The sequence below is a fragment of the Scardinius erythrophthalmus genome, assembly GCF_964197995.2.
Source record: "Scardinius erythrophthalmus genome assembly, chromosome: 3".
Lineage (NCBI taxonomy): Eukaryota > Metazoa > Chordata > Actinopteri > Cypriniformes > Leuciscidae > Scardinius > Scardinius erythrophthalmus.
Window position 1 is genome coordinate 39,235,579 of NC_138223.1, and position 27,427 is coordinate 39,263,005.

A 27,427-nucleotide genomic window follows, 5' to 3' on the forward strand; every position below is an offset into this window, starting at 1 on the left:
ATATTAGTGCTGTCAATCGATTAAAAAAATTAACTAGATTAATCACATTTTTTCTGTGATTAATCGTGATCAATCGCAATTAAAAACACTTACGTTTTTAATATATTTTATAATGTAATAATTTCACGGTTAGCCTCCAGATTAATGTAGAAATAGCATAAAGACAGTATATTTTAAATACTTGTTTAATGGCATCTTTTTATGAATGAAGGCCAGCATCATTGATACTAATACAGTGACTGATGTCTCCATGAAAATGACCCCCCCCCCCAGTTTTAAACATTTATTAGGCTTCAAAAAATATAACAACTTTTAATTTAAGTGAAGTTCAAACAATCCTCACATAAACCCATAATAAATGTCATATTTACATGTGCCCTTTCTGTCTAACAGGAAGGAAATATACAGAAATTAAATAAAGTTATCAAACAGTCTGCTCTGCATTAATTATAAATTAAATATAGATTAATCTTTATTAAAGCTACAAAAGTTCTTTAGTCAAGAGCGGTGAGTCATTTTCTCTGTTTCATTTGTTCTTTGATTAACTTTAATGACAGTTTAATATGGCACTTTAACATGGTACAAAATATGTTATGAAATAAACACGTCAATGGATTTCACCTATACATTAAGATCCACATAGACAGCATACTGCTTTATTTCAAGGTTCCTAACTGCTCCTTGTTTAGATGATCCACTGATAATTATGTAATCAATGCCTGAAAAAACATGCGCTGCTATTAAATCAATTAGCACTACAATCAATTAGCATTAATTAGTGTATCCAATTTGCTCGCGCTTTTAATACCCAGGGAAATTTGAACATGAAGCAGTGATATTGAATCAGCATACATCTGTGCAGTGTGGAAACCAACTAAATGACACCGTTCTGTTTTAGAGAGGTACCTCATACAGATCTATCATGACATTTCCCTCTGGACCCATACTGCTCATGACGTTCTCCAAAGCCAGCGTGTAGTAAATGCCTCCGGACTCTGACACATACAGGTTGTAAGTGTCATTCTGGTTCCACTCTTGAACCGCCGCCACGACCCGGTTCTCATCTGTACTGATCACATGCAGATCCTGGGAAAAAAGGAAAAGACGTTTCAAGAGACAGATCTCAGTGATTTATTGGACGAAATAATGTTTGGCCTCTGCTGTAATTCAAATATTTAAAAACATGTCAATAAAAAAAGTCAATAAATCGGACATGGGACATTTATCATAGGTTATAAATGATGCACTAGTGGATCACATTCGGCCCAGTGTAGCTGCATGACTTCAGTTTTGTATAATAATTTGGGTAACACTTTAGAATAATGGTCAGGAAGTAATGCAATACAAATGACTACATCGACACTTCAGCTACTACTATCAACCAATATGAAAACAAGCTTAACTAATCAGTAAGCAATAGCAAATTTATGACCAAGATCCTTATTAGGTAATCAATAATTACTGAATGAGATTAGCCTTAATTATAAAGTATTACCAATTAATTACTAATCACAACATTAACATGTTTCTGATACATACTTTTTAACTTTGAACTATGGATGTCACAGTGAGGAATTTTCACAACTGTATATAAACTTGCGACAACACCTGTATTACACTATCAATATGCTGGGTATTGAATTTGCTTTTGAATCCGTGTTCACTTTTACGAATTTGCGATCACGCGTGCATTTGTGGATTTCCGTGTGTTTGGATTTCTCGTGTGCATTTGTATGGATAGCCAAACATATCCAAAATGCAGATATTACTGCAGGTTCTGTGGTGAAAACAGCGTCTTTTCGTCTAAAACGCCGTAAAACCCGACATTTTCTGGACACCAAGCGTTTGGTTAATGGCGAAATATGGCCTGTTTGGCGTTCCATACATCTGTGATTGGGTGTGCAGGTGTGGATTTTTGAGTGCTTTTGTTGTTATCATTAGCCGCGTTTCCATTACCCTTCAAATTGCGCAAATTGAAATTGCGAATTGAAAATACGCTCAATGGAAACACGTCAATTTCGCAAAAACTCCCATTTATCGCAAAAAAAACGTTTTTACGCTCACATGAGGTGGTTTTTCAGGCAATTCGAAAAAGAAATATTTCGCAAAACTGCAATGGAAACAGTTTTTGCGCATTTACAGGTCACCTGACTTAGAAGGCGCGGTATGTTTGGACAGAATACGAGACGGAGTTCTTTATTGAATTCATAAAAGACAAAAGAATGACAGAAATACTGGATTCTAAACCTCAAAGAAATGCCACAATCAAGACCTTAGAGCAGAAATGAGTGAGAAAAACCCAGAAACACTTCATATGTGCCGCTCACAGACACAGTATAAGGGTCTTCCTTGCAATTAATGCTTGGATAACGCCTACGTTTCCTTCCATTAATAATAATAATGTCTAGTGCGGTACGTGGCTGTTATATATAAACTGACCAACGTCCGTTGCCATGATTTTTGGAATGACTTATCGCGAGAGGAAAAAATGACATTTTAGTTGCATAACATCAGTTAATGGAAACGCCGTCATTTCGCAATAGTTTTTTATCGATATTTAGAAAAAAAAAAATCGCAAAAGTTTTGCGCGAATCTTTAATGGAAACGCGGCAATTGACGCTCAGGATCTGTTGCACACCAAATCAAAATTGGGTGTGCACGACCAAATCGTGAAATAATTTTTTTTATCAACAAATAAAATAACTGAATTGTATAAAACAAACAGATGCCATTAACCAGACCAAAATAAAACAATTATATAAAAAAGTACACATAATTAGGAAGTCAAGGTTTTAGTTTTTCTAACAATATCTCTGTGGTTATTGACCAGCTTTACGTGATACTTGAAATCTGACTCCAACAGTTTGTGCTGTATGGAGCAGAGCAAACGCTTTCAGTTTATAATTCTATTGTCCGTTGTCCCAATCTAAATAGTATATATACATATACATATACATATATGATAATGTAACTACTGTTGTGCAGAAATTTTTCTTTTCTATCTAGCTGATATCTCTATGTTTATTACTACTGAAGTCAATAAACTTCAGTTCCATTTTATTCACTATGTTTCCAAATGAAGTCCATGACTAAGCAACTCGGGTGATTTAACAAATCCGCTCTGTCTTTTTCTTCTTCAGAAAGTAAAAGTAAGCCTACAAAGTTCCTTTTAATGTTCAAAACATCAAAACACCTTTAGCTTTCTTATTTACATTCATCAAAGGAGGACGACTTTAACCTTTAATGTGATTTCTGCCTCTAATCAAGTTAGATTGAATATGAATGTTATTGCCAGGATGGCAGGGGACAGCTGGAGTGCATTGGTGGTTTCACCCCACTGAGCTGAATCCGATTAATAATCAGTATCAGACCCAACACTCACCTGGCTTGTTTTGCTCAAAGCTCCGGCGTACGGCAAATATTCTTATTAGCCTTAAATTGAGCTTGTCAGTTGGGCAAATGCAACAAAACCACATGCTGGCATTTCATCTACCCCAGACCGCGCAAGGGTTGCTGGGTGTGTGCTTTAAGGAGCGCCGAGAGCTTGATTGAATAAAACATGTTTAATTGTCATGTGAGCGCAGCAGATTTTAAGCTTTGAATAATAACACAACATCCTGAGAGGCGAGGGACCGCGGTAGCATCTGCGTCCCTGAATTCACTCGCTCAGAAGTAAAAGCCTGCCAGATGCCAGAAAAAAAAAAAAAAAATCTAATTTTGTAAAGGTTTGAAGCTTCAAAGGCTAACATCGAGGGACATGATGATCTGGGTCTGAAATAGCAATGTTTGTTTACTCTGTCACGGTGTGGCAGATTCCGACTTCGTGTCGAGCAAGTGTGAATGAGTTACCCTACCTTTGGAAGGGTGTATTTGGGAAGCTTCATGGGTGTAAACACATCTCGCCTGAATGACACATAGTAGATTGGCCGACCACCGGTTGACACCTAGGGTAATGGAGACATCACAAACAGACAGGACAAGGACAGGTTAGAAAGAAGTAACATTTCGAGTGCCACCGGATATTGGTCACATGTTAGGGCTGGCTATCGACGATATGTTTGCCACAGTTCAGTGATAAGATGATTCGATCTAATTACATGATTAGATCAGTTGAAACAGTGCCAAATGCATAACACTGAATTTTGGAGGATTAGTTTCTATCTTTGCTTCACCATAAACCATGTTTACACCTGGTATTATGATTAAGTGCTATTGAGATTAAGTGCTTGATACAGGGCCCGAAATATTCAAAGGTAGCTAAAATGTTATGCATCAACATTGCATTTGTCCAGATAGCAGTGAAGGACCGTCAATCAAACACCAAAGAAAATAAAATGTTTTGAAATCTTATGAAATCATTTGGAAAAGTGCAAACATATAACTGAAGGTCATTTTATGAAGGTAGCTGGCTAAAATAAATGAGAACTTTGCTTGAAAATATCACGTTTATGCTTAAATTAAAGCATTGTAAGCATTGTTGAATAATTGAATAAGCGTAATTCAACTGTAGGAAATGCAAAAATATCGATATATAAATATCAATGCAATATTGTAAGAAAATATGTATTGCTACAGCCATACCCAAGTGCATTAATATGGAACTTGTTCTGCCACGGAATAAAAAATAAACAAGGTAATTGCGTCTTTTTATCTCACAATTATGACTTTTTATCTCTCAATTGCGAGTTCATATCTCACAATTCGGACTTTAGAACTCGCAATTGCTAGAAAAAAAAGTTACAATTAATTAATTTATATCTCAAAATTCTGACTTTATTTCTCGCGATTCTGAGTATCTCGCAATTGCAAGTTCATATCTCACAATACAGTTTTTACTTTCAATTGCGAGTACACTGTAAAAGAAAAATTGCTGCCTTAAATTTTTAGGTACAATTAACTTGGATGTTTAAGTCATTACAACTCAAAATTCATTAAACTGACTTAAAAAAAATTGTTGAATCTTGTATAACAAAAAAAGTTTACTTATTTTGATGAGTTAAAGCAATGTAAAAACGTTGTCATAAGGTATTGATAATATAATATTTTACAGTGTTTTCTGACCTTTTCTCAGAACTGTGAGATAAAAAGAAGTCAGAATTGTGAGATAAAATGTCACAATTACCTATTTTATTTTTTATTCTGTGGAGGAAATGCATTAAGCATGTGGCATGCATTAAGCTTCATTCCATTATCTAGTACTAGTCAAAGGTACTAGTCCCCTCTATACATTACTCACCTGGACAAACACATACTCATCTTGGACCACCAGGGAGTTGGGGTCGATGTATCCAGGAAAAGGTTTGCCCTTGTTGGCATCTGTGCAGTTCTGAAGTTTACATGTGACATACAGAGCCTCTGCAACAGGACAAACGGCAGAAAGAGATGAAGGTATACCGTGTTTCTCTCTTGCCATAAACCAGATGATAGGACAGTATGAGAGGATGTTACTCTGAACTGAAAGCTACAGGGGTAAGGAAGCCTAGGGGTAATTGTCCAAGGCCCAAATGTGACACTCGTTTATTTATTATTATTTTTTACAAATTAGTCTTCAAAATTCTTCAGTCTAAAAAAAAAACACATTTAGGTCAACTTGTCATTTGTTTCCAAGCAATTGTGAAATTTAGTAGCAATTTCTGAGTGGAAATTGTTTCAAAATAAATATTTATTTTTTTATGTTTCTCAATATAGGTCACTTTATAGTATGGTTACTGTCAACACATTTAAATGTTACTTTTACCAAGTAAACTTTTTTATTATGAAACGTACCCACATTCAAGTGTTGATAAAAAAAGAATGCATTAAGCTAGAGGCTGTTCTTTCTTTTGATATATTGCATGTTCAGATATTCATAAAACAAAAGATTCATGGTGCCATGAAAACTTTGTGAGAATGGTTAAAAATGGTGGCTGGCAACTTTTTTTGTTGCTGGCGGGAAAAGAGTTAATCTCAAACGATCTAAAAAAAACTTCACACAACTTGACAGACTGTATTTTAAGGGACCGTATAGAACTGACAAACGTAACTTCTCGTTCTGTCCGTCTATCGACAGGAATATAGGTTCAGCAGACAAAAGACAAACTCAATTTGTGCAGCATGTTTATTACGAATGGCAGATAGATTTGCTGGTGAAGAACTGTCCATTTTGCATTTTGACGTGTAGCCCATTTTGAACCCTCTAAGTGTTGCCTTGTGCCGTGTTTGAATTATAGCTTCTTGAAATATAATCAAAGCACATCAGACTTACGGGTTTCTGAGATGCTGGTCTCAAGGTGAATCAGGCCTGGCTCTTTATCAAGGCCCAGTTTAGACCTAGAGAGCCCAAAGGAAATACAAAAACAGAGTTTTTTAAAATGGGCTTAAAAAAAAAAAAAAAATCCTATGTGTTTCCATATAACAACAGATGGGTCAAAATAAGGGCATTGGATTTTTTTTTTTTTTTGTGTTGGCTCAAATATCTGTGTTCTCCTCCCATAGGAGCAATACGGGTTAAGGTGGGAAAGTACCATCAGAACACCCTGTCCTGTTAAGCTCCCATTTCCATCTTCATCTTTCTGTGTTCTCTGACAGAAGCGAGAAGCATATCCCGACATCATTAAAAGTAAGCCCTTCTCATTTGCTTCCCAAGAACACCCACAGGCAGCGCACATCTCTCTCTCTCTCTCTCTCTCTCTCTCGCTCTTTTTAGTGTTGAAAAAAATCATTGTTGCATGAAATATTTATTCGAGACTGAAAAATCAGAGAGAGCTGCTCCAGTGAGAAAGTTACAAAGGTAGAAGCAGACTAGCTCAAGACTTTATCATGACACTTAATGGAAGTATTGACACTTTCACAAACATAGCATCGATATAGCATCCATATGGCATGTACTGGGATCACCCTTAATATTTTAAAGACAGAGCAACAAATTCACCAAAAAGTTATGTTGCGTTTGCTGACGGAATTTCAGCTCAAACCCCGCATAGTTTAATCGGCAATCTATTAAGATGCAGAGTGGAGGTTCACTCTGAATGGGTTTATTTGCAAAAATGCTAAATAATGTGAGCGGACTGTACGGATGGATGGATGGATGGATGGATGGACGGACATGAAATATTGATTGGAGCTTAAATGATTTAATGATCTTAACTGAATATTATGTTACAGTTTCCACACACACAAAAAAAATAAGCATGTAAATTTCAGGTTGCTAGATGGCGCGATTGACCAATCAGAATCGAATATTCCTTCAGTGCCCGCCCATTTTTCAGCGACCTTGGTTCCGAATGTATTGGTTTTTGTTTCCATTCATTTTTCCCATAGGGATTTTTAAAATGTCTTTGTAAAAGAGCTGCAAGCAACGAACCAAACAACCACCTACGAGGTGAATCACAACAGCAAAAAATTTTTGGAGGCAAAATTAGATCTGAACTATGATCCCATGTAGCACTGCGAAAGACAACTGAATAAAAGAAATGATCCATATTACACATACAAATATTAAGTATTTTGAGACCAAAGTGAAAATGACTGTCATTCGCAGCGCTTCATAGGAGTGGGTCGGTGCTAAACTGGTTCTTTTGATGCAATTTATTGGTCGCGATTCTATAATTGGTGTAGTTTTCTCTGCAGAATCATGGTTAAAGTAGTTTTCAGCAGGAATTCCACTGTTGAGATTGGTTATTTTAAAAAAAATAAGCTGAAATAATGTGGGCTGATGGCTTCAAGAAAAGCATATACCATTATTTAACAACCTCAGCTCACAGTAGGTCTGTCTTTAAAGGTTTAGGAGTTATCGTTCAAAATCAATCCCCCTACGGAGAAAATGAATGGGATGTTTACTTCCAGAACCTAAATGCCGTCCTCTAAAAATGCGCAGACATGACATTGCATCATGCTGGTTTAAACACATTGCCGTTCTTTTCAATGCAAACACGCTCCCATTATCTTTAAATCAGGCTTATTATAGTGCTTATTTAGAATTGTATATCAGCATTTTGTCTTACGTGATTCTCATCCAAGATTGTTCAGGTACCTTTAGTTATATTTCATTACCTTACAACCTTGCTAACTCAAAAGAATGGTTCATTTTCAAATATCTACTACAAAGAACTGCTATAGGCTTCGATTTGAGATCAATAGTGAAGGTGAAAGTAAAGGAGTTCCTGACCTGTTCAATTCCACCAAGACTCTAAATCTATGCGGGCATTAAGCCGCACCGGATCTAAGTTCCTTTTGAAGCGCTGACAAATACAAAAGTCCATTTCATCCATTCAAAGCTCCATTCCTTCAATCATCTCATATTCTGGCTGTGACCATGGTGGGTTCTCATCAAAAGGGACGATCTAATTTCACATAGTCAATAGCTACTCATTTGTAAGGGTTGTGTGTCTCATCTCACTTCAGATAATAAGACTCTATATGTGAAAGTTCATTGAGGGGAACTTGTGAGGGTAGATCATTACCAGACTAAAAATAACGGTACTGCAGGCTGACTCTCTGATGTCTTCGCTCTGTCCCACTTTGACTGTGCTTATGGAAAAATTCGAAACAAAAATGTCCTCAAAAAACAAAACCCTGCTGCTTAATGACTAGATCTGAATTTGGATGGGGCATGGCAGGTGAAAAACAGACATGATCAATCAAAAAACTGACCAGTCAGTTAAGAGTATAAATTGTATTTGTGATTTGTACATTGAACGCACTATTAGTCACCGAGTCCTCTTACTCGCTTTAACTGCTTTATAGTAAAAAATGTAGCATTTATTTAGGGTTTTTTTTATTATTGAATTTAACCTTTTGTCACATTTTTATGCACACGCACACACGCTTTCTAGGCTAAATGTGGACATTCCACAGACGTAAAATTTTTTATACTGTACAAACTGTATATTCTCTCCCCTTACACTAAGCCTACCCCCAAACCTAACAATCACACAAAACTTTCTGCATTTAAAAAAAAAAAAAAACTTAAATTACTTTATTTTTATACCATATTTACAAATGAGGACATCACTAAAGGGAGGTTTTTGGAGATTTTGGTCACTTCTGGGTACAGATTTGTCCCCAAAATGCACACACACACACAAAAAAATTATATATATATATATATATATATATATATATATATATATATATATATATATATATATAATGTATAATACTTTTTGGTCTCACTTTATCATTAGTTAGCAAAATTAGAAAAAAATAGGCATTTAATACATGTGTGATATGAAAATAGTTATTTTGTCAATTTCTGCAAGATTCAAATCTCTACCAGATTAATTCAATGGATGAAAATTAGCTCATTTATTCACTCATCAATGCGAATTCCAGATGCTGTGAAAATATTTGATATCACTTTATTTTGGAATCTGATTCCTTTGTACATTATTTAATTCAATTTATTTATTTATTTTTCACTTCTAGACACTTTTTTTGTCCCTGTGCTCAAGATTTAGTGGAAATAATTTATTTATAATATAATAATTTATATATTTTATTAATATTTATAATATTAAATAAACTTGTCTGAAAGAAAATCCATGATCCATGCCCCGTTTTCAGTTAATTCCAGCTTGTCCACTTGAGATAAACACAGAATCGAATCACATTTAGAATTTATTTCTCAACCGGTCTCTTTAATCACCACAGTCTAGACATCTATTAGCCATCCTGATCAAGTTGAATAAGCTTTCTTAATGACTAAATCATTTGCAACGTTGCAAATGCAGAATCCGACTCGGTAACAAGGTCTAATGACAACGTTCAGAACTTCTAAAGTTTGGACGTGAACCTCGAGATGGAACACAGCGGGGAAGATCACATCAGGGTTGAACAACAATCCGTGTTCTTTGGTTTATTCTTATCAGCCACAGAATGCAGGAGTTCAAATGATTGATGTTCCACATGCAGCAGAAGGAGTCACACAGAGAGCTTACCAGTAGAATTGATTGGGCGTCACCCGCTCGTGAACAAGCTGCCATCGACGGCCAAACTCAACAGAGCTGTAGAGCTGAGGATCAAATAATGTGTTATGAGCATGTGTATAATGAACATTTCTGACACTTCTTACCTACATTTCTTACCTAAACAAGGGAAGTTTAGTTTAATCTTTATTCTTATCATTAGCTCTGTTCAACAACCGTATGCCTACATAGGCAGCTGTCTTCTAAGTCCACATTATCACTATTATGAAACCTAGCAGCGAGTTGCACTACACAAAATGGAAGTGTGATTTCCACCGATTTTGACATTAGCGTGTTGCTAAGCTAATGGCATGATAATCCAATATGCATAGAAATACATACACACAAATATTGGTTGAAAATATTTTTAGATACTACCAGTATACACTACTTTTCAAAACTTCGGGGGTCAGTATTTTATTCTTTATTTTTTTTTTTTAAAGAAATTAATCCTTTTATTAAGCAGAGATGCATTAAAATGCTCAAAAGTGATAGTTACGACATTTAAATTGCTGTTAACCTATTAATTGTAAAATATGTCAAATCAGTGCTGTTCTTTTGAACTTAAAATTCATCAAATAATCTTAGAAAAGTGTCATGTTTTCAAACATTTTTTTATAAAAAATTATTAATTTATATATATATATATTATATATATATATTATATAATATATATATATATATATATATATATATATATATATTTACTTATTTATTTATTTATTAAGCAGCACAACTGTTTTGAACATTTATAAGGCAGGCGTAGGCGTACTAGGCGTAGGAGCACAGCTAAATCAACAACAGGGCGTCTCGTGTGCTGCGCTAATCACTCCGCCCAAGTAGCCACTCCGCCCAAGTAGCTGTGCTCCTACGCCTAGTGAGAATATAGTTCCCAGTATTTATACGATTAAAAATGGTCTCTGTCTCATATAGCCTTGTTATTTGTACACGCTGTGACTATACAGATCACAACATGTAAATAGGAAAATGTTTGCATTATTTTGTTACTTATTGGGATTAGTATGCTACCATTATCCATTTACATCCAGTCTTTGTGCTAAGCTAGGCTAGCGGTGGGTGCGTCAAATAACACTTACAGAACACACAGAAATGAAAAGGGTATGTATGGACTTATCTAACTCTGGGGGATACTGTGAATAAGCTAAAGTTCCATAAAGTCGGAGTGTTCCTTTAAAATTGATCCAAAACAAGATATCTTAGAAGGCAGCAAAATTAAGTTGTCTACTTTTTGGAAGAGATTTCGCAACAGGAATGCACCACAGATGTCTTAAAATACTGCCTACGTAGGCAGCTAACTAGGTTTTCAAAATGAGCAAGTGAAATTATGAATGATTTTTCAATAAAATACAGAATAAAATTTAAAATCATTTTTAAAATTAGTATAATTACACTGGAAAACTGGCAATGAGCAAGAGAAATTCACTGAAATTCACTAAATGAGGCATAAAAATTACTCATATATATTTCTCAGTAAGAAACATCCTATTCATGTGCAATGTGCTTTAAAGGAAAAATCATTTTATATAAATGGCAAATACAAATGTCACACTGGTACTTAAAGCACTTTGGAATGATATGTGCCATTAAAGTGTTGAGCAAAAGCAGCACTTGTTTTCGCATTAGTTGGGAACTGTGATATCACAATCTTGTATCCAATATAACAACCTGACTGTGGGTGGATGGAGCTTGATCAAATTTAGACGTAGACAAACGGGATCAAACTAAACGAAGAAACGAAGAGAAAACAACAGCTTAAATTAGCCTTAACTGGTCTTAGCTGGTTCAAACCGGTCTCCCAGCCTTAAATTGTAGGCCTATATAATTGATATGTTTTAGTCAGTTTTTTTTCTTTCTTTTTTTTTTTCTGGGAAATATGTTCACCAATGAAGGCTACTGAGCTTTTCATTTGAGCTTGTTTCCTCTCTCGTGTTTACTGTTAAAATAAAATAAACCTTAGGAACTTTGCCAATGACACTGTGGTATAACTCAGTAAACACTAATAAATAAAGCATTCATTTGTGGCATAGATTTTCATAGGGTTTAATTAGTGATTGTGGTTTTTTTTTTGTGCTGTTTGCTTTCGCAGCTTTTAACCATGGCTAGTCATGCGCATTGTGCAAACAGTCAACTGTTAGCCTTCAATTGGCTGATAATTCTTTTTGATTGTGTTCATTTAATTGTAATTTATTCACAGTGGCCATCTTTCAAGGGTGAAGTCAATGTTGATTTGTCAAAACTGAAGTCAATGCTTTCTAACACCATCGCTCGAGACTTGAAACTATCATCAATGTTATTTGATTATATTGCATGTCACTGTGAAAGGTCATTTGTCTGATTTCCCCCCCCCCCATTGTTCTATCTGAATATAGGCTACATTTGGTGAAGAAAACCTTTTTTTAAACTGTGTGTTCATAATCCTAATCATTTATATAATTTAGATCCACATCAAGGGGTAGAAAACAAATGAAATCAATTAAGAAATGAATATAATCCAAAATTAGGGGAGTTAAAATGATTCAGCTGCATCAGGGAAAAAAAAATTAAACAAATCTTGAATAGTTAAACTATTTTATGATATGATTAAATACGATGATTAAACAATCTTTTCAGAAGAGTACTTTTTTTTCATAATTTATTAGCCCTACACCATGAGCTCAAAAGCAAATAATTAATGGTAATTCCTTGCGACTGGGGATCCATAAATTGTCTTAATTGCCAACTTTAAGCTCACTGAAATTGTCTCTTTAAGACGTATTTCCTCTCACATTGATTATTGCCCTTAGAAGACATATTTCATTCCAAATATAGATTGGCATCCATTTTCACGCATGCGTTTCATTATTACAATGTCTTGCTTTGCAGTTTGTGCCTTGAATGTTTATCAAGTGTGCAATACTACAAATGTGTTTTTCCGTTGTCTTTCAGGAATTTGGTTATATATTTGGCAATAAAACAGCTTGATAATTAGAGAACCACATAAAGAGTGCCTTTCTGAATGCTATCCCCCATAATTAGATGCTGTTTGCCATATTTTTTCCAGGAATTATTTAGCTAAAATGATTGTGCACCTTCTGGTCGTGGCCATAAGCAAGGATCCAGTCCTCCTGCTCAGGATGAAACAACAGGTTGAGGATGTAGAAGTTGAGACGGTATTTTTGATAGGTGGCGCCTTCATCTGAGCTTATGAGCAAACTGCTCTCCACCTCTGGATCTGTCAGCAACATAATCTGAAACACAGATAAGAGGTTCTTAGTCTCTACATAGTTCCTTTTGTGTCCCTCAGAGACCAAATGCCTCAGCAAGTGGACGTGATGAGCTCCTCCTGTGATGTTTTCTTCAAACAGACATTGTTGAATGGTGAGAGATGGCAATAACAAGACCAGTGCATATATGTTTGCCTCATTAAAACATATTCTGTTTAACTAAAAAAATATAAACAAGTCACAAATTACAGTTATGCAATATTATCTAAAATATCTACAATATACAGTATTTCTAAAACTGTAATTTCCATTCCTTGATTCTGATTGGTCAATAGCTGTGTACAACACTGTTATGACCGCTTCACCAACAGTTCTATGTATCACTACACAACACCCCTAGCAAACACTCTTAGCAACGTAAACATATGTTCTCAATGATATTGTTCATTGATGCTTATAGAGTGGGGTATTGTTAGAGATTGAGTAAGTGAGTGTACCTTTATTTACAGTAGCAGTTTCCCTCAGGTCAGTCCCATATTCGTAATAAAATATCGGTTTGAATGTCCGCTGTGAATGTCCTTTTAAAGGGGTCATATAATGGTACATGCACTTTTACAAGTTGATTGCACTGAAATGTCTGTTGGCAGTGCCTGTACACAACCATCCTATCATGATTAAAATCCATCCAGGGGTTTTGTTTTAATCTCCTTATATGTTTGACCATCTATGAAATCAAGCCGTTCGATATTGTGACGTCATAAGATCGTACGCCCCTCCCGCGATTGTGATTGACAGCCGTGCTTCAACACAAGACCCGCCCTGAGCAAGCTGTGACAGCCATCGTCATAGTAGTCCGCCATTGTTGTTATGCTGGAGTAGAATGGCGTCTACGCGATTGTGGTGTTCTGTTCTTAGATGTAATAAGGAACACAGCAGTCATTTGGATGTTCCTAAATCTGAGCCGTTATAGATGCAGTGGCTGAGTTTTGTTTTTGAAGCGATATGCCCAAAGGATTGACGCGGGAATTCCCTCACGGGGATTCCCCACGATCGTCCATGCTTTCATGTTTACGCGAATCATTTCACAACAGACAGCTTTACAAACGAGAAAAAACGGATCGGTACCAACGTGTTACTGCTGAACCTCCAGAAGATGTGAGTGTAATGTTTTATTAACCTTTATATTAGTATTTATATTAATCTTTGCGAAATTTGCAAACCTTGCTGCAGGCTTCACGATGAATGCATCTAAGGTTTACACTCAGGGTACATTACAGCATGTTTTCCATGTATGACGTTCTCAATATAATTCATAATCCCAGGTTTATAATGAACAACGCGTGGTTATTGTGTTACAAACGGTGTACGCACAGAACAGAGGGGCGGAGTGAGCAAAGCTCATTATCATTTAAAGACACATGCACTGAAACGGCGTGCTGAAAACAGAGCTGTTTTTGACCAGGTAAAATTAGTGTTTTCTTACAATACTAATGAGAATTTTTAATTAAAGTATATTACAAACTTTTAATTTAGACCCTAAAGAATCATATTAGCTTGTACAAAAATGGCATTATATGACCCCTTTAACAGTTAGGGGGTTTTCACGTGCCGTAACGCGAACGTATCATCAGTTGTGTCTTGCTTCTCAGTGTTCACAAGTTTCAATCTTTTCAATATAAAAGTCTTCTCTACTCACTGACTCACTCATAAAGGCAGTATTTGTCGCCATCTAATGGCGAAATAATGTATTTAACTTCTGTTGCTGTTCACAGTAAGGGACTATTTTTTTCCAGCGGAAGGAAGGCTTTTAGTGATTTTACTTCATGAAAGTTGCATTGATACATATTTTTTGGCTTTAATATTTGTACTGTGTGGTACAGTAACTGCTTTATAAAAGCAATAAGCTTTTATAAAACCAATAAGCTAACTACGTCCTTCAGCCGTGACTTATTCACGATCCAGCACAGCCTCTCCTTACATATACAATATTACTGTATTAATAAATGCAGCCATAAATTGTTTTATATACAGTATGTTACCGTTTGATAGCCTATATACGATATAAAACAAAAAATACATTTGAAAGTGAATCCTGTTGATAGATTTGGTTTTAACATCCGTATTGAACCTGGAACATTCTAATAATAAAATAAAACATTATCAACACTGCATCTCAATTTGTATTTCCTATACAAGACAGGAAGCTCATTAATTTGGTGAACTCACAAACCGTGCTCCTAATTTGCAAGTCTTAATGAACACTTTTAAAGTTGTGGCAGCACCGCCTCATGTTAAATGTGATATCTTCATTTCCAATCCCTGATTTGCTTGGTTTGATCTCATCATAATCGCAGTGGATCACAAGCATAAATCTCTTTAACGCTGTCAATCTTGTAACACACTCCAATGAGTAATTCATTACGGCACCAGCGTGCAGCGTGCACACACTTTAACTCACCCTAAAGCGCAGTCACACTGTTAAATCAATAATTTCCCAAGAGGTTTTTTTTTTCTTTTCTATTTAAGAGTGCCACCAGTCTTAAGTTTGTGCCAGTTTTGAAAATAAATATAATCAGCCTCAAATATAATTAAATTGGCAAGACTGAACCATTTCAAAACCTTATCACTGACAGAGAGCTGGAGGTTTCAGGGTCTAAGGAGTGTGTGTAAGTGTGTGTCTGAGCTCCACTGGAGAATTGCTTTGGGTTTTTTTTTTTTCTGTTCCATTAGTTTGTAAAGCCTTAAACAGGCCGGATATGGACTCTTCTCATAGCAATTTTATGGACACAAGCTTCGATTATATTAACAGATCAATAGCCATCTTGCTCATGTACGGGTCAGTGCAACTTGTTCAAGAACCGTCTTGTTTCTTCCTTGGCACATAAAACATTAGTGTCCACCTCAGAATCGGTTTCCATTTCAATTGCGTTCTTGACCCATCTCTCCAGGGCAATAGCATTATTAAGTAGAGCAGTGCAGCAGAGCTCACCAGACCATTCGTCAAACGGGACATGCTAATGCTAACCATAGTGGCGGGAACCCAGAACATGCGCTCATCAATCATCACCAACATGACCCAGATGCCAACCAATCAGTGGGTTGCTTCATTGGTGGATGCTTTGCTCTCCTCTAAAGAAGCAAACATTTGATTGCCGTTATGCATTTTTATGATACGCTAGAGATATTGGAGGTGAATTTTATGGCAGCAGGCCTTCATACTAAGTCTCGTCTGGCTGGGTTCTGAAAGTTTGGATGATTAATAAAAATGTGTACTCTTGCAAAGCGAGCTTAAATGAACACTACAATCACTTAAGTCAAAAGTTAATGAGCGGCCAGCCATTTTAAGCACCAAAAAGGCCAATCCTGAAAAACTCCATTAAAAATAAGGGTGCCTTTAGGCCTATAATGCTAAATGCTGGGTTTATAAGACTTGTAATATAATTACACAATTTTTTAAGATACTTTGTGGTGCTCTTCAGGCATTTTTGGACAAAATACTTAAAGTGCCCCTATTATGCTTTTTGAATATTATCTTCCATGTAGTGTGTAATATAGCGGTTTGTAAAGGGTCTGCAAAGTTTTAAAGATCAAACAAGACAAGTAAAGTTACTGTCTCCCAAAAGAAAGCATTGATTCTGAACTGTCTGAAACGAGTCAGGTTTTTTTTTCCAGTGTTAGGGTAGTTTTTGTGATACCCAGCTCCTGGGTCAGACGTAACAACCCAGTGTTTGGGTAGTTTGTGCTGTATATTGTTAGATTTAATGGAAAGCAACATACAGGGAGGCAATGTGAGTCAACTACATCGCGTGACTCACGCCGATCTTTTCGAAGATAGAAACGCCTGATGCTTGCATACAATTTGATGATTTTATTCAAAAGGAAACATAATATAAATACTTACGATGTTAAAATATGTTCTCAGAACTGTACACTGATTGTTTATGGACAGGTTATGGAGCCAGTCACCACATATTTCGGCTACGAGTGAAACGCAGGACGGCGGTCTGAAGTTAGAAGATTCCCCGCTGAACATGATACAAGCTCCAGCACGAGATCCAGCGCTGTTACAGTGGGAACAGCACAACAGAGACTGATCGATTACACTTGAATTACTTAAAAATGTATTTTTTTTTTTTAAATTATCGATTTTTCTTTTATGCCAAAAATCATTAGGATATTAAGTAAAGATCATGATCCATGAAGATATTTTGTAAATTTCCTACCATAAATATATTAAAAGTGTATTTTTGTGAGTGGATGCAGCACAATCGCCAACATAAATGGACAATTTTAAAGGAGATTTTCTCAATATTTAGATTTTTTTGCACCCTCAGATTCCAGATTTTCAAATAGTTGTATCTCGGCCAAATATTGTCCTATCCTAACAAGTCCTGTTAGGATTGTTGTCCTGTCCTATCCGTCTCTTTTTTCCATCAATGGAAAGCTTATGTATTCATCTATTCATATTATGTATAAATCTCAATTTAAAAAAATTTACCCATAAGACTGGTTTTGTGGTCCAGGGTCACATATATGTTAAACGATCTTAAATGTAGGCAATATGTATTAAAACTATATGAAATATGCCATGCTATAAAAAAAAAAAAAGAAATTATCATGCAAACCAGTGGTTGTGTGGAGTATTTTAAAAAAGTTTAGAGGATTGAAGTTATTCCGTAATCATTAATTCATGTGTGAAGTAAACAAATAAGCTAATATTATAGTAAAAATGAATCAACCCATGCTGGGTTAAATAAACAACCCAATTTGCTGGGTAAAATTTAACCCAACGTGTGTTCGGCCCTATATTTACCCAGCCCTTGGGTTAAAAACAAGTGTTAACCAAGTGTTTTTAACCGAGTGCAGCTTTGTAAGATACTATAGTCATCCAATGTAAAAAACAAAACAAATAAACTATATGTGCAATGCCAACAGAGGGGATATATGTAGCCATTAAATCAGGGACCATTCACTCAAAAACTACAAACACATCTGACAGAGTTTTAATACCTGGGTCTAAATTTTTTTGACATTTTATTTTTTGTGCAACTGTCCCTTTAAGTCATGCGTGCTCAGATTGTATTCAGATCGTGCTAAAATCTGGACATATCAGTCATACAAGCTGTCATATGCTCTCTTATGGATAAAAGCCTCTCCATCTGCATTTCTATACCTGACATAGACATATGAAAATACAATATGCAGGTGAAGGTGCATGTGTCTCTCGCTCATTCTCTTTTGACCTTCAGTTGTGCAGAAATAGAAGGAAGGCCCAGCTAGCAAAGAAAGAAAGAATCCAAGAGTGTGAATCTGCGGGTGCTCCAAAGAAATGTAGCTAAAAAATGAAATACCGATTTTGCATACCTACTTTAGAAAGCTTTGATCGGCGCTATAAAAGTGAAATACAGATAATTCAAGAACAAGTCGTTTTGGTTTGAGATCAAATTAAAGATGGTCTGCACTGGCCTTGTCGACTTCGCTTTTATAATGCGAGTCGCACATTACCAAGGGCAATTAATTTTATCTTCTTTTCTCCGTCTCCTTACTCATGCAGCCTTGCAAAATCCACCTCCGTATCTTTCCTCTGATTCTCTATGTTAAGTCCCTATCAGTGACTTGAAGCATAAGAGCAGAGGTTTCTGGGAAGACAAAGGTTAATGAAGCAGCAGATGAGGTGGCTGGAGAGACGCCTGGAGAGTGTGCTGGAGAATCTTTGAGTCCCGCTGTGCAGTGATACTTTGGCTCTGATAGAATATTAATGAAATTAGAAACATGTTTCGGCTCCATCTTAAACTAATTGGATTGTCTCACTCCTGTAAATCCTGACCATAACGAGGTCGGTCATCAATGCCTTTTTCTTTTACCGCTAACCTGACTTGGATAAATGGTCTTCTAAGCAAGAAAATTACCTTTCAATTACCTACCAACCACCCAACTAAAGCTGGATTCTGGATAAATTGAGAATATATTCACAATATATATATATTTTTTTTACAGATGTCTCCCACGATTCTAAACAGACAACAAAATAATACATATAACTATTAAATAGGCTAAATCAAAATGAAGGAATGAATTAGTTCAACATGGCCACAATTTACTAAAAAAGGGAACAAATTAATAAATCGTGTGGCCATGATTTAAGTAAAACGAGTGAATGAATTAGTAAATCGTGGCCACAATTTACTAAAACGAGAGAACGGATTCTTAATTCTTGTGTTTATTTAAAGAATAAACAAACATGTTTTAATTATCCAGAAATATATTTAATAGCAAACATTTAAAAATTAAAGTCTTAGAAATAAAGTGCACTGTTTGACATTTTATCGTATTTTTGCGGTAACTTAGTGGCAGCACTATTGCCAGTAAGTTACTGTAAGTTCCCCTTTAGCTTACCTGTAAATGTGTTTTACGGTATGATGCCCTTACCGCAATTTAATTTTACAGTATGATGCCCTTACCGCAATTTAATTTTACAGTAAGATGCCCTTACCGCAATTTAATTTTACAGTTAGATGCCCATACCGCGATATAATTTTACAGTATTTTGCCCATTTTACACTATTTTATTATTTATATTTTACATGAATGCTAATGAATTTAATAAATTCCAAAACAGTGACTTGAGTCCATGTACATCAGCATATTCTTTATTCACTGTCACAATCAATTACATCTATTTTATTTATTTATTGTGATGCAATATTAGGCAAGGCAGTTTTATTTTTGCGGAAATAAAATGTGTTAATAAAAGCATATTAATTGCCAACAATGGCAATATATATATATATACAGTGAGGAAAATAAGTATTTGAACACCCTGCTATTTTGCAAGTTCTCCCACTTAGAAATCATGGAGGGGTCTGAAATTGTCATCGTAGGTGCATGTCCACTGTGAGAGACATAATCTAAAAACAAAATCCAGAAATCACAATGTATGATTTTTTAACTATTTATTTGTATGATACAGCTGCAAATAAGTATTTGAACACCTGAGAAAATCAATGTTAATATTTGGTACAGTAGCCTTTGTTTGAAATTACAGAGGTCAAACGTTTCCTGTAGTTTTTCACCAGGTTTGCACACACTGCAGGAGGGATTTTGGCCCACTCCTCCTCACAGATCTTCTCTAGATCAGTCAGGTTTCTGGGCTGTCGCTGAGAAACACGGAGTTTGAGCTCCCTCCAAAGATTCCCTATTGGGTTTAGGTCTGGAGACTGGCTAGGCCACGCCAGAACCTTGATATGCTTCTTACAGAGCCACTCCTTGGTTATCCTGGCTGTGTGCTTCGGGTCATTGTCATGTTGGAAGACCCAGCCTCGACCCATCTTCAATGCTCTAACTGAGAGAAGGAGGTTGTTCCCCAAAATCTCACAATACATAGCCCCGGTCATCCTCTCCTTAATACAGTGCAGTCGCCCCGTCCCATGTGCAGAAAAACACCCCAAAAGCATGATGCTACCACCCTCATGCTTCACAGTAGGGATGGTGTTCTTGGGATGGTACTCATCATTCTTCTTCCTCCAAACACATTTAGTGGAATTATGACCAAAAAGTTCTATTTTGGTCTCATCTGACCACATGACTTTCTCCCATGACTCCTCTGGATCATCCAAATGGTCATTGGCAAACTTAAGACGGGCCTTGACATGTGCTGGTTTAAGCAGGGGAACCTTCCGTGCCATGCATGATTTCAAACCATGACGTCTTAGTGTATTACCAACAGTAACCTTGGAAACGGTGGTCCCAGCTCTTTTCAGGTCATTGACCAGCTCCTCCCGTGTAGTTCTGGGCTGATTTCTCACCTTTCTTAGGACCATTGAGACCCCACGAGGTGAGATCTTGCATGGAGCCCCAGTCCGAGGGAGATTGACAGTTAGGTTTAGTTTCTTCCATTTTCTAATGATTGCGCCAACAGTGAACCTTTTTTCACCAAGCTGCTTGGCAATTTCCCCGTAGCCCTTTCCAGCCTTGTGGAGGTGTACAATTTTGTCTCTAGTGTCTTTGGACAGCTCTTTGGTCTTGGCCATGTTAGTAGTTGGATTCTTACTGATTGTATGGGGTGGACAGGTGTCTTTATGCAGCTAACGACCTCAAACAGGTGCATCTAATTTAGGATAATAAATGGAGTGGAGGTGGACATTTTAAAGGCAGACTAACAGGTCTTTGAGGGTCAGTGCCCGGTTGCATAAAGCACCTTAAGTTTTTCCCTTAAGTGTGATCCTTAAGGGGCGATTTCCCCTTACCTAAGAGAATAACTTAAGGGTGTTGCATATAATCTCTTAAACGGTTCTCTTAGGTAAGGGAAACATTTAAGTGTTTCACGACAGCGATCCTGGATTCACGTTATAAAAGTCTGTTGTTGCCATAGATACGCAAAACACTAACACGCCGCGTCGCGTCTTGGACAACTGTATCACACAAAGGACGCGCACTTTCTCAGTTTATGGCCAGCAATATTGTTATGTTTAAGGACATTATGGAATTAAGATAATGTCTGTACGTTATGTTATGACTGTACTGTTCAATTAAATATAGCTAATCGTTGCTATAAGTCTGCAGTCTGAACACTTTACCTCAGAGCGTCCGTTAACTGAATGAATTGAGAATATCACCTGAAAATCCGATACACACTAATTGTAGCCTACATTTATTGAATGGTAGCCGATTTATGCACATGTAAAACATATCCCCCTACTGAAAACTTCTGGATTTTGTTTTTTAGATTATGTCTCTAACAGTGGACATGCACCTACGACGACAATTTCAGACCCCTCCATGATTTCCAAGTGGGAGAACTTGCAAAATAGCAGGGTGTTCAAATACTTATTTCCCTCACTGTATATATATTTTTTTATTTATAAAGTCAAGAAAGTCAAAGAAAAAAATCATGTTGCCAAAAGGCAACACAGCACCATAGATAGCGAATGCTATTATAACATCATTGACCGTGAGGACAGTCAATCTATGGTTATTGAATTTGTGATCAGATGAAAATGAAGTCTCATTAAAAATGTGTACACAAGCTTGCACAGTCAGGCTTTACAGTCCTTATTTAAGAGAATGAACACACATACACAAAACACACTAGCACACACCGGTTTGCGTTGTACCACTGCATTTTCACCCCTTGTCCCGCACGTCGCATATTGAGAAAATGTCCCGCATTTTCATCAGTCTGTTGGTTTTTAATTATCATATTAAGAAATCATGCATGCGTTCTTTTGCCTTTTTAAGAAAGCATTTTTTGTCAATCAAAACATGGAGCGGTGATTCGTTCCTTGTGTTCCCTGTCAGAAAACAAATGGATGATTCGGTAAATTAAAATGTTACAAGGCGACATAATGGCAACAAAAAAGATAAAATGTTCTTTTAGTAAAGACTGGGCTAGGACATATACTTGGGTGAGGCCATAGAAGGAGATATCGAAAGAGGGTTTTGCAGTCTGTAAAAGCAGCTTTTCTATTTCACATGGAGGAGCATCACGTTAGGCGTCACAGCACATGTGAATCACACAAGAAAAAGGAACGTCCAGTCAATGGAATCGTACCTTATATCCAAGGAGGATGGCCAGGTTGATAAAATCACAGCAACTGAGGTAGCCAGTGTTTATAGACATTATATAACAGTTTCAGGTTATGTTTTAGTGTTGGTAACATGTACCACCCAAACTTCGTAATCGTCCCACATTTGGTTTGTTTGATGGTGGTCACCCTAACTCTCACTGATGACTAAACATCATTAAAAAACTGTAAACCAAGCTGTTTGGCCTTTCAGTGCTTTATGCTTATGTTTTCACGACACACACACATCTCTCCAACAGTCTTTGTAGGTCTGCACAGGGGGGCTGCATTTTTATTCCCCATCCAGCTCAGGAACGACTGAGCGGTAAGTCACTTTTGCTTTCTTGCTGATGGCAGAGATGAGGACTGAATGTGCTCCCTGAACTCAGAGCTGTGTTGTTGTTGTTGTTGTTTTTTTCTGCTCTTATTAGGGATGCAGGTGTTGAACTCGTCCATATTGCCTTATTAACCAAGGCTATTGTTTGCTCACAGGAGAACTGACCAATTAGGGTGAAATGCTGTGTCAGGTCCCAGGTGAGTGCTCAAGGTGTTCACAAAACATCCAAGGTGCTGTTATTTAAGGTTGTCTTGGGAGAATGAGGTGCTGGGTTATACGGGCCGGTCATTGGAGGGGAGTGTGTGTGTTTGTGGGAGAAAGATAGTAGCTATGTGTTTCAGCTCTGAACAACATTAAAAGAATCTCAATAAATTTTCCTTCTCTTGTCTTTAAAGGGATAATTGCCCCAAAAGTGAATTCACCCTCACGTCATCGCAAACTTGCATGTCTTTCTTTCTTCTGTGGAATACTAATATTTCGAAGAAAAAAAAAATGTATTCAATAAATATAAAAAATAAATAAATGATAAAATAATGTAAAATAAAATAAAATGTTATAAAGTTTCCTTGAATGATTCAGTATATATATCTAAGTTATGAGAACAAATCTAAATTGTATAAATCAAAATAAGATATAAGCCATATTTGTTTCATAAAGAGTCAGTTTATACATTTGTTCTCTCTAGTTTGAAATTCTTAACTTGATGTTCATTTAAAGCTGTGATGAAACGGAAGTATAGCGATAGATTTTTTCTGTATTGTGGTACATCTGAGTGAAACGTATAAACGAGAAAGATAAAAAAAAAAATGTAGCGCAGGGACTTGGTTCTATCCATCGGTTGTTGATTGGATTTTGAGATGTGGGCGGAGTTTAAGCACACTCAACGATTGGAGAAGTCCTGCATATGTCATCAGGGAGAAGTCTGTTGTTTTCATCAGTTCTGACATTTTGATGAAACATTTCAAGGTCAAAACATAAAAATAAGAAAAACATGGATGAAATGATCATATAATAATCATAATGTTACATGCATTTATTAAATACAGCTCTATATAGACATAGCACATTTAATATAAATGAAAATACACAGTTTTTCCCCTCATTAGTACAAAAAAAGCAGTAACTCAATGTTACACACCCTCCCTCTTCACAAGCATACACTTGCCACATAAACCTCTGTTCACCACACTGAAGAATAACCACCATCTAGTGGCTGAGACGCTGTATGTGCAGTTTACTGCTGTTGCTGAAGGTCAGGGCGATTAAAAACACGAAGAAAATCAGCTAAATGTTGAAATCTTTATCTTAGGAGAGACAATCTCTTGCTCTGAAGGAAAGATTGTGCTGATGGCTCAGTTTTAGGGCTGTCTTTAAGGGAGTAGATGGCACTCATGGGGTTGCCAGGCGACAGGCAAAACTGATTATGACTCAAGCATTCCAGCGCTCGCATGGAATACATTTAAAATTATCGAAACACTCCAACTTTAAAGGGGACCTACTATGCCCCTTTTTACAAGCTATAATATAAGTCTCAGGTGTCCCCAGAATGTGTCTGAAGTTTCAGCTCAAAATACCCTACAGATCATTTATCATACCATGTTGTAAATGCCTATTTTTGAGTATAAGGAAAAATATGCTGTTTTCGTGCATGCATCTTTAAATGCAAATGAGCTGCTGCTCCCCACAACACTTTCAAGAAGAGGGCGTGCCTCTGATACTCTGCCAAAAACTAAAACATCTGATTGGTTTTGATTATCATCTCAATAGTGGTCACGCTCACATGACATTGCAGTTCTTCTTCATCATGAAATATTATTATCTGCATGCATATCTATCAGTCTAAATTTCTTATACATATGGTTTTCTGAGTGCCCACATCCGAAGCACGTGCACAGAAAGCTGGATTTCAGACGGCACGTCCCGTCTGAAAGTTTTCTTTCACATATTATTGCGCTTAAACTGTCAAATACACAAAAAGTTATGTCAAAAACACACAAATTTCACATAAACAGTCGGTTATGTGTGTGAATGTAAACAGCAAGTAAATAAATCACGTGTATATTAGATCTGTGTATTAAAGTGACAGCAGCGTATATATGGTGTTAATATGAATCAATCAACAAAAGAAAAACAGAAAATCACTCACTGCTCTTGATTGAATAACTTTAGAAGCTTTAATAAGAATTAATTTCTTACTTGAATGCTGGTGTTAAAGGAATAGTTCACCCAACAATTTTAATTACCCATGATTTACTTACCCTCAAGCCTTATATGACTTTCTTCTTTCAGAAGAATGAAATCGGAGTTATATATATAAAAAATGTCCTGGCTCTTCCAAGCTTTACAATGGCAGTAAATGGAGGACAAGATTTTGAAGCCCAAAAAAGTTCATCAATCCATGATAAAAGTAATCCATGAGGCTACATGGGGTTAATATAAGCTTTCTCAAGTGAACCAATTTAGGAAAAATATCCATATTTATAACTTGATCAACTAAAATAACTAGCTTCCGGCAGACAGCCTACGCAAGTCGACTTACACCAAAAGAGTAACACTTGATGATGTATGACATGTAGGAGTAGCGTAAGCTTTGCCACCTCTCGGCGTAAACAGGGCTGGGCAACAAACTCAAGCTCCTCCAAGGTTTCTCTTTAAAAAATTGTCATTTTAGACTTCTAATTTGTGACCGGTGTTTTGTTTTGCTCTATCCTGCTCTTCCGTGTTCGCCAATGCGCCATGCGTCAGGTAAAGGTTTACTCTTCCGCCGTAAATCGATGCATACGGACGTCTGTCGGAAGCTACTTATTTTACTTGATAAAGTTTCAAATATGTATATTTTTCTTACACAAACGCATCGCTTCTCTTCAGAAGGTCTTTAATAACCCCCCAGTTACATATGGATTTACTTTTATCATGGATGGATGCACTTTTTTGGGCTTCAAAATCTCATCCTTTTAAATAAAACTGATTATATTCATCTGAAAGAAGAAAGTCATGTACACCTAAGACTTGAGGGTGAGTAAACCATTGGGTAATTTTCATTTTGGGGGGAACTATCCCTTTAAATGCTACGGCGAGGAGATAAACAGAGTGGACTGTGTACAGCTCACTCAGGGCGGGGTTTATGCTAATAGGGCAGAGACCGTCTGCAGTAGTGGGCGGGGCCTGTGCAATGTTACGTCACATTGCATAGAAATTGAAAATGTCTTATTCTAAAACACTGTTTATTATTTATGGGGATTAAAAAAAAGGAGTGGGTGGATTTTTACCATTATAGGTAACACACATATGTTCAAACACCATGTAAAAGTGAATTTTGCTAAATAGGTCCCCTTTAACAGTACATACATGCATACTATACAAAACTGTGAATTATCAAATAACGAGTGATAGTACGAAATGAAAGAATGAAGAAATGAATGCCAAGGCAGAGAGAAAGCATTTATCTTTCATAGTGGAGCTCTTTAGCTTTGACACAAGACTTTTGCCTATAATATACTTTCATGTACGTTTTTCATCTTTTATTCTCTTTGCATGCGCATATCCTTTCATGCTCTCCCTCTACATGAAAACATGAGTACAATTCTTCCCCCAAAAAGATCAACCCCTGTTATCTGGCAATTATCTTTCCAAAGACACATACGCGACCATACAAGCTTGTCAGCGGGGCGAGGGGGATAAAGCCGAGCCGGGGTGGAATTGGGGAGCTGGTCAGGCAAGATGAGCCTAATTAAAGCTTGGGAAAGAGAAAGGTCAGGGAGGCAGTGACTTCCACCAACGAGGGAAAATGTGAAGTCTTCATATGAGAATGAGAAATGTCAGGCGCCGGCCCGAGCAAACGAAGCAAAGGTCTTGTGTGTGATTGAGAGTCTGACGAAGAGCCGAGCTAACAAGCGACGATTTGAGGCAGGAGGAAGGGAAAGCAGAAGAGAGGAGGTTATTTAGCGCATTTCGGCTGAAAACATGGCGATGAGTGGCCACTCTTACTATTTTGGGAATCAGGTGACCATGTTAAAGCAATCTGAATACATGGTGCAAAAATATTGAAATTTTAGCATGATTTAAAGGTATAGTGGGAACACATTACAATAAGGTTCCAGTTGTTGCCATTAGTTAGCAAAATAAGTTAAGTAGAATCATCAATGAAACATCTATGTTATAAATAAAAATAGTTTTCGTTTTTTTAAATAAACCAATTAATGTATTAACAGTCAAAAAATATGTTTCTTTTAATCATGGAGAATAATATAATATAATATAATATAATATAATATAATATAATATAATATAATATAATATAATATAATATAATATAATATAATATAATATAATATAATATAATATAATATGCCAATATTT

The 27,427-nt window shown here is 36.4% G+C and overlaps 1 protein-coding gene across 3 annotated transcripts in view; it reads right to left on the reverse strand.

Moving 5' to 3' along the window:
- Window positions 1-27,427, reverse strand: part of sorcs1 (sortilin-related VPS10 domain containing receptor 1) — a 196,841-nt gene that overhangs the window by 40,329 nt on the left and 129,085 nt on the right. For all 3 annotated transcript variants that reach the window (XR_014029825.1, XM_081360927.1, XM_081360928.1), the window contains exons 4-9: window positions 13,034-13,192; window positions 9,918-9,991; window positions 6,245-6,309; window positions 5,237-5,355; window positions 3,855-3,944; window positions 907-1,086 (exon numbers count right to left, since the gene is read on the reverse strand). Coding sequence is in view for 2 of the 3 variants with exons in the window: in XM_081360927.1 (XP_081217053.1) it covers window positions 907-1,086; window positions 3,855-3,944; window positions 5,237-5,355; window positions 6,245-6,309; window positions 9,918-9,991; window positions 13,034-13,192 (687 nt within the window). In the remaining variant the exon portion in view is untranslated. The remainder of the gene's footprint in view (window positions 1-906; window positions 1,087-3,854; window positions 3,945-5,236; window positions 5,356-6,244; window positions 6,310-9,917; window positions 9,992-13,033; window positions 13,193-27,427) is intronic.